Source organism: Rhagoletis zephyria, unplaced genomic scaffold (assembly GCF_001687245.7).
Source record: "Rhagoletis zephyria isolate East Lansing unplaced genomic scaffold, Rhagoletis_zephyria_1.1 Rzeph_scaffold_00007, whole genome shotgun sequence".
NCBI lineage: Eukaryota > Metazoa > Arthropoda > Insecta > Diptera > Tephritidae > Rhagoletis > Rhagoletis zephyria.
Window position 1 is genome coordinate 281,745 of NW_016157091.1, and position 16,253 is coordinate 297,997.

Sequence of the window (16,253 nt, forward strand, 5' to 3'; positions counted from 1 at the left end):
CAAAGTTATAATACCCTTGTGCACAAGTGCGCTCGGGTATAAATATAACAAACTTTCGTACAAATTTCTAGCTTTTTTAAAAATTCTGAAAAATCAATGGTAGTTTTTAGCTATTTGAAACTTGTACTTTATTCTACTAGAATTCAATGGGCTACAAAAGTGCATACTCAGAATCTAATTAAAAGACTCGAAATTTTTACGAAAATTGGTTGAATCTTTTTAAATTGCATACATTTTTAAGACAGTGGCACTCGATTGGTACATTTGTACAAATTAGTACAAAATAAAAAAAAATTTGAAAATTTTCTTTTGTAATCAAAAGATTGGTCCAATACAGCGATGTTCTATTGAAAAATTTCGTGATTGGGATGAAGAAAAATATTTGGGTATTCACACAATTGGATACGATTTGCACCAAATTTTGCCAAATACCTAGTCGTGTGATACTGCCTTTAAACTTGTATTTATACGGTTGTTGTTAAAGAATGAACTATAAAAACCTAACCAAAATTAATATTTTAAAACTTGTGAAAATTTGCTGCGGCCATAATTTTTTCGACTACTGTTCATAAGTCTGCATCACCAAAAAAAGTTTCGGTTTTTCCGGCGGGATTACCAAACCTGGTATATTTTAAGACTTCTACCAAAATATTTCGGAAAAACATTAAGATTTACGTGAGCTGGGCCTGTTGGAAAATACCTCTAAAAATGGAGTTTTTATGAATAAAAATAGTTTCTTAAAGGATTTTTAGGAAAAAATCCCCTCAGATGATAAAACAGTTTAAGCTTAAAAAATCTACATAAAAATATTAAAGAATTGTATCAACGGAAACATAAAAATGAGATTTTTGATGCTGTTTTTTAACTTTTTTCAAAGATTTGTGTAAGAAAAACTTGAATAACTGAGGTATTAGTGGGAAGGTATTTTCTCACCCTTTTTATTTCTTTGCAAAAAAAAACTCATTCACGTCCCAATTTTTTATTTATTCAATACCAACATATCTTAATTCAACATGGAATGGCACTCGTTTATCAAACCTTCCTCCCTCATACTTTGAATGAGCTTATTCGCAAAGAAATTAAAAGGGTGAGAAAATACCTTACCAATGATACCTCATAAGCAGGGAATGGATTTTGTGGAAATTGCTTTTTTTCTGCTAAAGAGATAGAATATGTTCGATTATGGATGTCCACGATTTAGCTTTCCCTGATTCCATATATACTCATTTGATGTTGCTTTTTTTGCATTTTTTAAGATATTTGCCTTTTTTGCCTTTTCTACTGGCGTTTTCGTTTCTACAAAACATGTTGCCTTCTCATTGCCCTCTTCTTACTACTGTGCGTAGATGGCAAAAAGAGGGTAACAGTTTTCCGAAGAAACGAAAACACCATACCTTTAATTGTAAGAGGCAAGGAAAAAGGNCATGCTTTGATTGAGCTTATTTGCAAAGAAATAAAAAGGGTGAGAAAATTCCTTTCTAATAGTACCTCATAAGTCTAAATCGGTAAAGTTTAGGCTGAGTTATTCAAGTTTTTTTAACCTGTATTTGAAAAAAGTGCAAAAACTGCATCAAAAATCTCATTACTGCAATTCCGTTGAAAATTTTTTTTGAAATATTTTTATCCAAATCTCTTAAGTTAAAACTTTTTTGTCACCTAAGGTGATTTTTTGAAAAAAATATTTAAAGAACTGTTTTTATTCACAAAAAACTCAGCTTTTGAAAGTACTTTCAAACCGGTCCAGCTCACGTAAATCTTAATANTGTTTTTGAAGGTACTTTCAAATCGGTCCAGCTCACGTAAATCTTAATATTTTTCCGAANAAACGAAAACACCATACCTTTAATTGTAAGAGGCAAGGAAAAAGGCCTTATTTCTGGTAATATGAAAGTTTTAAACATTCAATATTTAAATTGGGCGCCACTTGTATCAACCCACGTCGAGCTCACGTTTAGTATATTCAATGCTTTTCTTCGCAAAAATCTAATGAAAATGCTGCCAGAAAAATTCCAAATGCATCTTGTGGTTCAATGTAGGGATGTTGCGAATGTGGAATTTTAACTTCCACGGATGCGGATGCGAATGCAGATGTCATGTATTTTTAAGAAATAATTTAGGTGGGTAAATTAGATGATTTAGGTAAATAAAAAATGGAAAGGTTAATAATGTATTCTGCCCATAGTAAATACATGAAAACCAAAAGTGNGATGCAGTGTGATGCAGTCTAATGTACATAATTTTTCTCAAGCAGCTTTTAAAATTTATCTTGTCTTCAAATACATTTTATCNATGGAAAGGTTAATAATGTATTCTGCCCATAGTAAATACATGAAAACCAAAAGTGAAAAGTGAACCGAATCGGGGAAAATTAAACTCATGAAAAGACTGAATGTTTTTAGTACTTGAATTTAAAAATTAGAACAATGTACTTAATAAAAACTTTTTAAAGGGTCGTAAATCAAACCTGCGCACAGTGCTTCCCTTCCACATAAAATATGGGCAAAAATAGAATTATGGACGGATTTAAAGGAAAATTCGNACAAACGTTTTACAGCACCAAACGTGAAACAAATAATACACTCCGCAGAGCATTCACTTACTTTTTATGCCTAGATGTAGATTTTTATGCTGATATTGAGCTTTGGGTCGTGCAAATACTATTCCGCAGNAAAAATTGAGGACGCTAAATTCAAAAGTGCAATTGGTTTTTGGATAACTTTCATACTTTCACTGTAAATGCGGTTTATAGTTGAAGAGTTTGGGTTCTTGTGGCATTTACATAGGTATGTACATATAGTTCGTTCCATTTTCAAAAGTGAGGTGTCAAATGACAGTGCTTGGCCTGTGGATGTGCAATGATGTTTTTTGTTTTTGAATGAAATAATTTGATATATTTAGCAAGAAATAAGTGGAGAGTAAAAACATTCCTGAGTTAATTTAAGAGTCCAGTAATTTAAAAGGAATGTAATCTGAACAAATCACTAATTTACATTGTATGTATTTGTAATANTCACTACTTTAGAAAACGCCGCTTAATATCGCAAATAAGCTCACATTTTTATTAATCATCTAGATTTTAGAAAACATACCAATTTCAGCTCCAACCGTACAAACGTTTTACAGCACCAAACGTGAAACAAATAATACACTCCGCAGAGCATTCACTTACTTTTTATGCCTAGATGTAGATTTTTATGCTGATATTGAGCTTTGGGTCGTGCAAATACTATTCCGCAGACGTCGCATACATGTGGTCGCACAAAAATGATTTGGAAGCGAAGCTTTTTTTGGTTTGTTTGGTGGAATTTGACTTAAATAAATAGACGAACCAACACCGATTCTGAAACCATATAGATTCTATAATAATAATTGTTATATATATATATAATATAGTAATTATTAAATATACATACCTTGATTTTCTAGCATTAAGTCTGCAGCCGAATTTTTTGCAAGCCTTTTCAGCGCCAAAATTAAAAGAAATGATTGAGATGACAGCTTGAGTTGATGCCAAGGCGAATCTAACACCGTGGCCGTGTTGAAATGAATTGACTGCGCTATTGCGCTGACACCACAGATGGCGCCGGTGTCATTGAGCTAGCGCCACAAAAATTGTGCTATTACCCATGGCTATTGTATTGTGTTTGACTTTGTATTTCATTGTTAGTGTGGGAGATGGTTGTCTGAGATGTGGATGCTTGTGGATCGTATGCATTATGTGTGCTTTGAACTTGTGAGAGAATATGAGAGAGAGTGGTATCTAAGAGAAGTGACGGTAAAGAGACTTGGGGTACAGTGTCGAAGCTGAAGTCATTTGATACTAAAGAGGATGTAGTTTGTTGACTAATTACTTGTAGATCGTTGTTATTGTGATTTGTGGGGATTACTGAAACAGATTTTGTTGGAAATGAAGAAACAGAATCGGTAAACGGTGACGGGGTGGAGATTGTTTGGGAATTGTTATTGATTTCTGTTGTGAAGTTGCTAGAAGTTGAGTTATTTTGTTGTGAAGTTGAGCAGGTAGAATTTAGTGAAGAAGGTTTAGGTGGAATGTTTGATGATGTAGCTGGTAGAATAGCTTGTGGCTTACTTTGGTTACTTTGATTATTGTTCTGTTTTTGGGCCTCTCTGGCGGCAGAGGCAAAAGAAGCGTTGAGTAAAGTTGGTGTTTGCTCTTTATACATTTTAAGTGCTTCGCGCATGCAACATTTATTTTGGCATTTGATTTTCAATATGTCTTTGGATTGAATGTACTTTGGGCATTTATTAGAAGAGGATGGATGATCACCTGAACAATTTGCACAAAAGCTACGTGAGCATGGTGGCGGGTGAGGGGGCAGATTGCATACATCACATGCCGGAGCATTGTTACAGCGTTTGACTGTGTGTCCCAAAAGTTGACAGGTTTTACACCTCATCGGGTTGGGGAAATATTGCATTACGCCAGGATACTTCTACTTTTTCCGGGAGCTTGTAAAGGTTGAAAGTAAGCAAGACGGCTCCGGTGTAATGTTTCACATTGTTCACTGTCTTCGTAAATTTGTACACTGAGACAACACCTTGTGCAGTCATATTTTCAATGATTTCTTTTTAGTCCACATTGTTTAAACCAGGTGCGAAGATTGTACCTTTCGAGTAGTTAAGATTTTCATGATAAGTTACCACAATTTGACATACACCAGGAAGATTTTTAGCACAAAAAAACTTCTGGGCTATTTGAGGGCTTTTAACTAATAGTAGCAAATTACCGTCGCGAAGTTCTGATATTGAGATAATTTCCTAGCTTATTGACTCAAGGGCTTTATGCACCGCAAAGCACGAGTATTTGGATAATGGTTTATTTGAATAAGTTGCACGAATTATGAGAAATTTTGGGTTTACATTTTTTACTTGGGGTAAACCTGGGAAGCTTATTGGGGAGTATGTTGGCTTTTTTCGTTTTGCTTTGGGACTTGAGGAAAGCAGCGCAAACCTGTTGTCCCCGAGGTTTGGTGGCCCGGGGGCCATGTTTTGTTTTTGCACACAATGAATGCACTTGGTAAAAAATTTAATGAGATTAAATTCTGATAAATCAAAATGCAAAATGCAAGATAAACACGTGCGCGTTTGTCAAACACCAAAAGAGTAGTCAGAACAGAAATCGAAAACAAGCAAATACGTCTGCTCAGAGCGAGAACCTGTTGAGAACTGTAAATATATCTTACTAATTTAAGAGAAAACCTCATATATGTACATTAGACTGCATCACCAAAAAATGTTGCGGTTTTTCCATTGGTATTATAAAATCTATTATATTTTAAGACTTATGCCAAAATATTTCGGAAAAATATTAAGATTTAAGTGAGCTGGACCAATTTGAAAAGACCTCCAAAAATGGGGTTTTTAATGAATAAAAACAGTTTCCAAAAATATTTTTTTTAAAAAATCACCTCAGATGACAAAACAGTTTGAGCTTAAAAAGTCTGCGTAAAAATAAATAGAAATGAATTCAACGGAAGCATAATAATGAGATTTTTGATGCTGTTTTTTTTTAACTTTTTTCAAAGATTGCTTTAAGCAAAATTTGAATAACTCAGCGAAAACTTTACCGATTTAGACTTATGACATATCATTAAAAGGGCGAGAACATACCTTTCCAATGGTACCTCATAAGTCTAAATCGGTAAAGTTTTGGCTGAGTTATTCAAGTTTTGCTTAAAGCCATATTTGAAAAAAGTTAAAAAACATCATCAAAAATCTCATAATTATGATTCCGTTGAACTTTTTTTTAAAATATTTTTATGCAAATTTTTTAAGCTTAAACTGTTTAGTCATCTGTGGCGATTTTTTTCAAAAAATATTTTTGGAAGCTGTTTTTATTCATTAAAAACCCCATTTTTGGAGGTCTTTTTAAATTGGTCCAGCTCACTTAAATCTTAATATTTTTCCGAAATATTTTGGCATAAGTCTTAAAATATCATAGATTTTATAATTCCAATGGAAAAAAAGTACCGATTTTTTTTGTATGGGGAGTGATGCAGTCTAATGTACATACATACATATGTAGTATTTCAACAAAAGCAAGAAGAATGAACAAAGCAACAATTTTATACCAGGGCCGCGTGGCGCGATCGGGGCGCGTCCGGATGCGTGGCATTTATTTTTTGTTTTGAAATAAGATCATATGGCTTTATTTCTCCATGGGAAGTGAAATGAGGCCATATGACGTTATTTCCTATGGCTTTATTTATTGCACGGCATCGTTTCAACTACATACGCCAATTTCGAACCAAATCGGACCATAAATATGGTTTTTTAAAATATCTCGACCCCGGCGTCACCTAGCAAGACCATTTTTCGCAAAAATGTTTCTACTCATATAGCCAGCAGACAAATTGGCCCGTAAATAGACCATTAGATATATGACTTTTATTTATTTTTTGTGTCGCGATAGACCTTCCGAAGGAAACACTCATATGTGGTTTATTTGTTAGAATTGTGTTTAAAGTGTATTATTGGTAACAACAAAGAATTAAATTCCCCATACACGGCTTTAGGGTGCAAAACCCTTGCACAGAGAGAAGATTAAAATCTAGCCTTGGTTGCTGTACTTTTAAATTGCCCGTAGGTATCCCATAACAGACCCATAAGATATTTTTGCATTGATTGCAATGAAAAAAGTAAGGAGTTTACAAACAATGTTTGACGTTACTTTTTCTGCCTTCTTTTAAATTCACATCAGGGGTATTCTCGAAGTCTTGCACGTTGCACGGATTGCACGAAATGCACAAATACTCTCCCAAATTCGGAAGAGTAGCACCTCATTGCAAAATGGTAGCATACATAGGTATCAAGCAGCGAAAATCTGCATCAAATACAATAACAAGATACAGCAAAGAAGTGAAGTGAGAGAGATGAGATGAATGAGAGAAATATGTAGCAATTCCAACAACAAAGCTTGCTATGCTCTTCTTGCAAAATATATGCATGGGTCCAGAAGTTGCATACTTTTCAGCGATAGGAAATGCTGTTTCCCATGTATTTTGTTGTGTGTTCGCAAGTTATGCAATCCGTGCAACGGCTTTGCAACATTTCGAGAATACTCCTATTACACTCTCTGACACATAACTGTTCAACTATTTTGTTCAACTTTAAACGAACAGACAATTATTAAATTATTTCGTGTGTTCTTTATATATCTTTTTGTGTAGATTTCGGATATTGTTGTTGGCAAGGATGATAATGTTTCTGCCCGGGAAGCTTTGTTACGATGGGCTCGCCATTCGACGCTGCGTTATCCAGGTGTGCGGGTAAATGATTTCACAACCTCTTGGCGAGATGGTCTGGCATTTTCTGCATTAGTCCACCGCAATCGCCCAGATTTGCTTGATTGGCGAAAGGCAAGAATGGATCGACCACGTGAGCGTTTGGAGCAAGCATTCCATATAGTCGAAAAAGAATATGGAGTTACGCGTCTGCTGGATCCTGAAGGTAAATATTACCGCATATATACCAATAGATGTGCATTAGAGTGGTTAAATTTTTTTTTTTGGAAATTATTGTTATTTGTGATAAAAAAAAGAGATATGTGTTTTTTTATTTTGAAAAACAAAAAAAAAGTTTTTTTAGAGGTCGCGCTGGTCGGTTTTTGATAAAAACGCTGATGTTCTCAATTTTTTTATTTTCTTGACATGTTAAAATTCAGGTAAAAATGTGGTTTTTGCATATAATTACTCTGGTATTATTGGGGAACATTCCCTTAATTACATACCTGTCTTGGGTAGTTAGAATGGGCCTGACGCCCGAAAATATGCTCTCGAAAAGAGACTAGTAAAATTGGAACGTTGATACTGAACGATTTACGAGTTGTCATGGGTTGGAACTTGTTATCAGGGTTGCTAATTAGGAATCTGAAGTCAGTTATTTGGTTATTGGATTTGTTCGAAAACCGGCACTCGAGAGTTTTTGGGCTCGCCGATTACGAATCTGAAGTCAATTTTTTTTAATTCAAAATGGGGGATCCAAAATGGCGATCAAATTAAAAAAAAAGTACTAAAATTATTATTATTATTATTATTTGTTTGAAACTCTTAACCGCCATTTTGAATTTTGAAAATCTGACAACAGATTCGTAATCAGCAACCCCAGAGACCCTCTGGAAACGAGTTTCAACCCTTGACAATGCTTAAAACGTTCAGTATCAAACTTTTTAATTTTAGGATTTTTATTTTAATTTGATCGCCATATTGGATCCGCACTTTCGAATGTAAAAAAATTGACTTCAGATTCGTAATCGGCGACCTCGAACTCTCGAGTGCCGTGTTTCGAACAAATCCAATAATTAAAAAAAAAAATGGATCGCCATTTTGGATCCGCCATTTTGAATTTTGAAAAACTGACTCCAGATTCCTAATTAGCAACCCCAGAAGTCCCCTTGGTAACAAGGTCCAACCCATGACAAATGGTAAATCGTTCAGTATCAACGTTTTAATTTTACTAATGTCTTTTGGAGGGAATATTTTCGGGAACTAGGCCCATTCTAACTGTCCAAGACAGGTGTGCATTTAAGGGAATGTTCCTCAATAATACCAGAGTAATTATATGTAAAAACCACATTATTATCAACATCAGCGTTTTTATAAAATCCGAACAGCGCGACCTCTAAAAAAACTTCTTTTTTTTCAAAATGAAACAATAGTGTCTTTTTTTTATCACAAATAGCAATATTCTGATGTAGCGTTAATTAATTTCCAAAAAGAGAGTTTTTAGGAACCACTCTAATGTGCTTGCATGTACATACGTACCATACATATACGCTAAATACCCAAATCTACTGCCAATGTTAAGAGCTGATCACACACAGTAAAAGTAAATGAAAGCATAACAAAATACCAAACGGTTTTCAGCCTATAGACCTGGTTTATTTTTTATATGTATTTAAAGTTGGTGACCCTGCATACATGAAAAAATTTGTAAAATTTGATCAAATATAATAATAATAATAATAATGGTATATTAACATTTTGGGCCGAGGGATTAATTTTTGATGTGTATTTATACCCGAGCGCACTTTGTTCACATAACGGTTGTTTGTAACAGCCACTACGCATCGATATTGATATAGACAAATTTATACATAAATGCTCAGAATGAAAAGAGAAGTCGATTAAGCCATGTCTGTCTGTCCGTCCGTCCGTCCGTGTACACGATAACTCGAGCAAAAATTGAGATATCTCAACGAAATACGGTATGTAGGTTGCCCTTTCCCCAAGGTAGGTTGGTATTGCAAATGGGCGAAATCGGACTGGAACCACGCCCACTTCCCATATAACGGTAATTTACAGAAACACGAAAACTGCGATATATCAATAACTACTGAAGCTAATCGACTTAAAATCTATAATTACAATAACCACTTAGCACAAAATTAGATTATTACACATTTTTGGATAATGGACGTAGTGCCGCCCGTTTATGACCACAAATGTGTATTCTCACTCACATTCTCTCACGTTCGCTATCAAGACTATTCCACAATTATTTTTACATTCTTTTATAGCGAGTGAAAAATGCAAACAAATTTATCATCTTTCACATTCGGAAAGCAATCGACAAAAAATTTCATTCCCGAACCAAAAAAGCAAAGAAATTTCCTCTCCCTCGAATATGAGGAGCAGTGTTGCCAAACATGGGCTTTTCCTACCAAAACTGGTAGGTGTTTTTTCCATTTGGTAGGTTGGTATGCTTGATTGGATTTTGGTAGGTTTCGGGACTACGAGTAATAGTTATTTGAGAAAAATAGAAAATATGTATATAAACATTTTAGCATTTTTTTTACATGAATATTTCACCGGTGCGTTCGTATAACGGCGGCCGCAAACATGATTCCTCAGTACAAACGTATACCCTTATTATTGCCAATATACAATACGAACATCCTTATATACTTTATGGCGTACTTGGACCAAGATTCCAGGAAAGTCTGCAAATGTTCTGGGCGGAGGCCTTCGCAATCGAAGTCTGTGTTCGCGAATTTTATCGTAGAAGGCAAATGAGGCCAGAATAAATATTATGTCAGATATTCAGGCAGCGTTAGAAGCCTTAGAGTCTTTTAAAACGGCATCAAGGCTTGTGAACTCTTGAACCACCTGGGAGCCCACAATATCGTACCGCTGTGGAGGGTTCAGGGACATGAAGGGTTTGAAGGCAACGAAAGGGCTGACTGTCTTGCAAAGAGTGGAGCCCAAATGCGTTTGCATAGTTCCGAGCCTTTTTGCGGTACATCTAAAGGATACACTGTAGACCTACTTAGGAGCTAGCTGGGAATTGCTGCACACTGGCGGAAGTCGAAGGGAATAAGACAATCAAAGAGATTCATAACTTTTCAGGAGGAACTCGAAAAGATACCTGGCAAATTTTTTTTTAGTTTCACTTTTATTTCAACATATTTTGATTAAAAGAAAAATACTGATAAAAATAAAAATTTTCATAAAAACAGGGTTGAAATCTTAAAATTCCTGCCCGTAGTTTGTTTGTAAGTCAAATATGAGTGGCATTGTACTACTATGATATCACGGCCGAGTAATCATAGCCAACTTATGTACAGTAGTCGAAAAAATTATAGCCGCACCAAATTTTGACAAGTTTTAAATATTATTTTTGTTGTTATTTAATTTCGGTTAGTTTTTTATAGTTCGTTCTTTACCAACATTCGTATAAATGCAAGTGGACTGCTAAAATTTGGAAACATGAATTTCCACGGGTTTTGTTAAAGAACGAACTATATTTTTTTTTAAATTTAACAAATGTTCAATAACAACAAATATAATACGCTAAAACTATAATTTTTTGACCACTGTATGTATTTTTTTATATCTTTAATTGGACCTTCACATTGTACATAAAGGAAGTACATAACAAAATTAAAAAAATATGTGCCTTTTTTTGAAGTTCGTTTTACCTTTTTCAAGTTTAAGTGCCTTATAAACCTACTTTTCTACATTTCATTGCATGTATTTAAATTGAAAGAAGACAAATTCCTTTGTTCGGCATTTATTCTTACTCGCTTTCTATCTTCCAAGGCGAATTCATATATTCTTATCCCGAATTCATATATTCATGTGGTAGCAAGAGTATAAAAACATAAAATTAGGTACTCGTACCCCACATGCGTCGCTTTATTTCTTTTTTCCCCTTCCCTATACTACCTATATCTTCCTTCTCACTCATGTCACGTTTTCAGTTTTAAAAATTTCACACTCCATTTTTGCGATACCGCCGCCTAAGAAGTTTCACTTCAAATTGATTTTGAAAATTACACATGCAAAAAACAGAGGTTAGTTTAGTTTTTTTTAATCATATTTTTTTTTAAAGCACATAATTTCAAACAAAATACACAAAAGAATAAATAAACTTCATTTTAAGTAATGGAAAAAACAAAATAACGAAATATAATACCACTTTCTTACAGTAACAATTTGAATTGCACATTTGAATTTCTCAGTTTTGAAAAAAAGCTTTTTGTTCAAATTTGTCAGGTTTGGACCCAGTGTGCGCCGTAAGTGCGCTGCGCCTAAAGTTCCAATACCTAATTTTGTGAAATTCTAACGGGAGTCCGCTCACACACGCTTATCGTTTACATGCGAAAGCTTTGCGTATGCACACAGCTGAGTGGGAGCTTGTAAAATATGCCTATTAAACATTTTAAATTATTTTTAATTCTATAATTCTTAATGATATTTTAATTCTCTATCTTATGATATATTTACTATTGCAAAACGTGAAGTAAAAGCGAAGCTATTAGTCGAAATAAAAAGTTCACGTTCATGCTCGCATTGAACTGTATAGCGAGCTTAAGTTGAAGCCAAAGCAAGCCTGTGTCAAACTAAAGTCGATGTTTAAAACATCGCTGAAACTGACATCGATGTATCGCCAATTTAGCGATTATAAGAAATTGTAAACATCGATGGCAAATATCGAGTTTTGAACCGATATTATTGATGTTTCAAAAATATCGATGCATCGTATATTGAAAATTCTTTTGGTGGCATACAATGCCTTTTGTGTAGTAAGACCTTTAAAAAAACTAGGGAATATGCTATTGAAAGACATTTTTAATAAATTCACAATGATATGGAAAATTTTGATGAACATGAATTTTAATATTGACGTGGGTGAATCCAAATGAATTTTTTATTTGAGTTTTTATTTACAGTTACTCACGAAATTGAGCGTACGACTCTTTTTTGTTATTATTCGCAATATTTTCCATGCTAAAATCTTTTTGTTAATTTTGTATTAAAAAATTGCTTATATTTTATCAAACCCCATTTAAATCCAAGATTTAAACAGTGTTCGAAAATTAAGAAACATGCTTCTGTTTAGATTTTTGAGATTTTTTTTGCTGAATACACATTTTTTCGTATAAAAAATTTTCAGAATTTTTTGTTATATGAAAAAAATGCGAAGGAATTTTTAGACATTTGAAATTCGCACATTATTATGTACATTAAAATTTAATGGGCTATAAAACTGCATACCTGAATTCCTTTTAGAAATTCATATTAAAAAGCTCGCGATTTTGCTGAAACTTTGCAGATTTTTCTTAATTTTCGTACACTGTTTCATTCTTGGATTTAAATGGGGTTTGCTAAAATATAAGCAATTTTTTAATACAAAATTAACAAAAAGATTTTAGCATGTAAAAGATTGCGAATAATAACAAAAAAGAGTCGTACGTCGTACGCTCAATTTCGTGAGTAACTGTAAATAAAAACTCAAATAAAAAATTCATTTGGATTCACCCACGTCAATATTGAAATTCATGTTCATCAAAATTTTCCATATCATTGTGAATTTATTAAAAATGTCTTTCAATAGCATATTCCCTAGTTTTTTTAAAGGTCTTACTACACAAAAGGCATTGTATGCCACCAAAAGAATTTTCAATATTTTAATACAAAACTAACAAAAAGATTTTAGCATGTAAAACTTTGCGAATATTAACAAAAAAAATTTTTGGGAGTAACTGTATGTACATATCACTCCATTATTTCTAACGGCATTTAAGTTTTGAATTTATTTATATCTACTCCCAGGGGAAAAATGAATGCACATTTTGTTCTAATGACTAGTGTTAATCGTTACAGCTATGAAATAGGTAACGTGTATTTTTGCATACTTAACTAGATTTTTTGCTTTTTTTGGATTATGACACTTTTCCAGTAAATGAGCGATTAACATATACATACATATCGTACCCTGAAATGCCATAAAGACATAACAAAAATCGTCACTGAAATGGTGAAAGTCGTCAGCAATCATTTTTTTTTCATAAAACGATGTGGGGAATTGTAATTGGATGAAATCCATCATATAAATCGAAAAGTATATTTTTGATTTTTTTTTTTTGAGTTACGACTTTTTTCATTTCAGTGACGATGTCTGTTACGTCTTTTTGCATTCAGGTGACGATATGTGTTAAATATGTATGTATTGATTGAAGCCCGATGCGTTAAAAATTTTTTCACTTCTCGTAATTTCCTACTGGGTTGCTCATGCGGAGCAGTTCTCTTGTGCTCACCAACACAGACACAGTTTAACTTTTGCCGACCGCTCCCTGCAGGGAAACCGCAGTGAATCAAATTTCTAGTTCCGTACTAGGCCTTTATCGCCAAAACGGAACTAGTGCGATAGGAACTAGATCCCCACCAGTCCAAAATCGGCGAAAAGTGGTACTTTTAAGAAACTAACTTTTTCAGTTTTTTTCACTACAAATCTATATCTAAAGTGACGAATTTAGAAATGGTTCGGAACTATAGAAAAAGGGATGCAGAACGAGCTAGATCCTGTTTGTCGAATTTAGAACTATTTCGGAACTATCGAATAAGGGATGCAGCGGGGAGCTTGTTTACTTTTTCATAGATATATGTTCGGCGGCTTTTTCGTTCAAATACGCTTCTATTCTGTGCTTCGCAGATGCTATTTCATAGTCTGGTAATACAAAACAAAGCTTTGTGTTAACATACTAACATCTTGGGGCCGTCTGGAATCTAACCAATAACAGCGAGCACCTCTGCAAAGTCAGCTACAGCAAGGTATGTATGTAAACGTACATTTCTTACAATCATTCAAACAAATTTAATGTCAAATTGAAAACACATTCCTTACAAAATAACTTAAAATCGCACACGGAAGAACCAAAAAGATTGAAAAATCATGATACTTTTTTCTTTCGTCTATCGATTTTAGAACTGGTTCGGAACTATAGAATTTAGGACTAGTTCGGAACTATAGAAAAAGGGATGCAGCGGGGGGCAATTGACGCTTCCTAGGACATCGCCATGTTAAATTCGCCAGTTGCTTGCATGCAAAAGAGATTTATCGCGAACCAGTACTGGGTCTAAATGTACTGGAAGCGCCCCAGTTCAGAACTAGTGATTTTCCCCACAGGGCTGATATAGATACACATATATTTACATATGTGTGCATTGATATGAAATGCAGACCTTCCCCAATAGGAATGTTAATCCCGGGACCCTTTCTTGACCACTATTGGCTATATTTCTTTTTTTATTTAATAATTAATATTTTTTTATAAATATCTAGCTCATTATACATATAACACCGCGCGATAGTAAATTTTAAACACAAATATCAATATATTCGCGAAACCATGGGCCAAATATAGTAAAATTGCGTTTTTAGTTTTTCACTCTGACGTCAGTAATTCAAAAATGATTAAAAAATTCAGAGAAATGTGCTTAGAGAAGACGTATAAGACGTATGGGTATTAAATTAAAGAGGAAATCCTGTAGAATTTAAACGGATTCAAGTTTTTGGTGCAAAAGGACTGGATAGTAATTAAAGTTTTATACCTGAAATTTCGCAATATTTCTTTTTGAAAAAATTATATGTTAAGGACTTATATAAACTCAATAAAATCCTCGTATTTCGTCCTTCTGACTTTATCAGCTTAAAAAATTACATATTCGTCCTTGTGAATCCAAAAAATTTTATTTTTTTAATTCAAAAGAAATTTCCTCTTGCATTTGGTACCAATATTTTTATTCTACATTCCATTGAATTTTTTTAAATAAATTTTGGAATTAATCATATATTTGAAATTACAGAGTCCTTTAAAATAAATCCTGACATCAGAAAGAAAAAATAAAAACGCCACTTTAAATAAAAAGTAGATTTCAAACCGATTTATTTTGTATTTATTTTATGGTAGGAGAGCTTCTCAAACAATATATGTAGAAGCAATTTTACCGATTTAAGTTGGCGAAAAGTAATGAATATCTAAATCCCGGGACTAATCCGCGATCCCGGGATTGTGATAACGACGTACCGAAAATCCAGGGATCGGATAAAGCTGAAAAATTAACATCCCTATTCCCCAATAAACTTTTTTGTTAAATCTCAATTTGAGACGCTTTTGAGAATCAGTCCTTTTCGGAGATCTCAAACGTTAGTTCTCAAATGTATCTCAAATAACGGTTGATAGCGTTCTAAAACTAAAAGGCACTTTTTGATATGGAGTTTTTTTTTTTTATTTTGAAATTGAGAAATGTTGAAGTTTATTTAAGGCTTATTTATTCAGTTAGTTTAACAAAGAAAAATTGAAAAAGCAAGAAAATCTAAGCGGTAGAAGTTATAGCAGCTATTTCGGAGATCACCACATCNTTAAAATTAAAATATATATGTTTCTATTTTTGACTAAGCGATCCAAAATCTGTTAGAAATGGCTACTAGCCTTGTCGGGAATAAAATTTTCATGTCAGGCAGGGTTATATAAAATTGGGCCGATTTCGCTTATTTTTTATTTTAAACGAATATATTTTTCTAAAGAAGGCCGTAGCGGGGATTTTTTTCATATAATGTTTGTTATGAATGACTTAAATTTAAGTGTGAAGTTTTATTCGCAAATTTAGAAAATTACAAATTGTTTCACTGCTTGNGTGATATGCCGCTTTTTAAGCTTGACAGTGTTGTTGTTGTTGTCAATTCTATATATCCAGTTGCTTATATGCTTCATCGTATAGTTTCGGGCAGGCTCTCCCTAAGCTACTTATGTATTTGTCAATGTTATTGTGGCTTATTAGCATTTAATTTTTAATGTTTTTATTGAGCTTTGTACCACGATTGTTTATTAGGAAAAATTGCAAAAGAAACAAAGTCTAAGCGGTAGAAGTTATAGCTGCTATTTCGGAGATCACCACATCACCTCATCAGACTTCTTTTTTCTAGATTTCAGCAGGGATCGAACCTGC

General features: G+C 33.7%; 1 protein-coding gene across 14 annotated transcripts in view; it reads left to right on the forward strand.

Annotated features, from left to right (window-relative positions):
• Positions 1 to 16,253, forward strand: part of shot (dystonin-like protein short stop) — an 852,754-nt gene that overhangs the window by 261,704 nt on the left and 574,797 nt on the right. For 13 of the 14 annotated variants that reach the window (XM_017608278.1, XM_017607978.1, XM_017608395.1 and 10 more), the window contains one exon: positions 7,191 to 7,470. In XM_017608278.1, the coding sequence (XP_017463767.1) occupies positions 7,191 to 7,470 (280 nt within the window). Of the gene's footprint in view, positions 1 to 3,767; positions 3,770 to 7,190; positions 7,471 to 16,253 lie in introns of all 14 variants that reach the window. The other variant, XM_017608453.1, reaches the window with a different exon arrangement.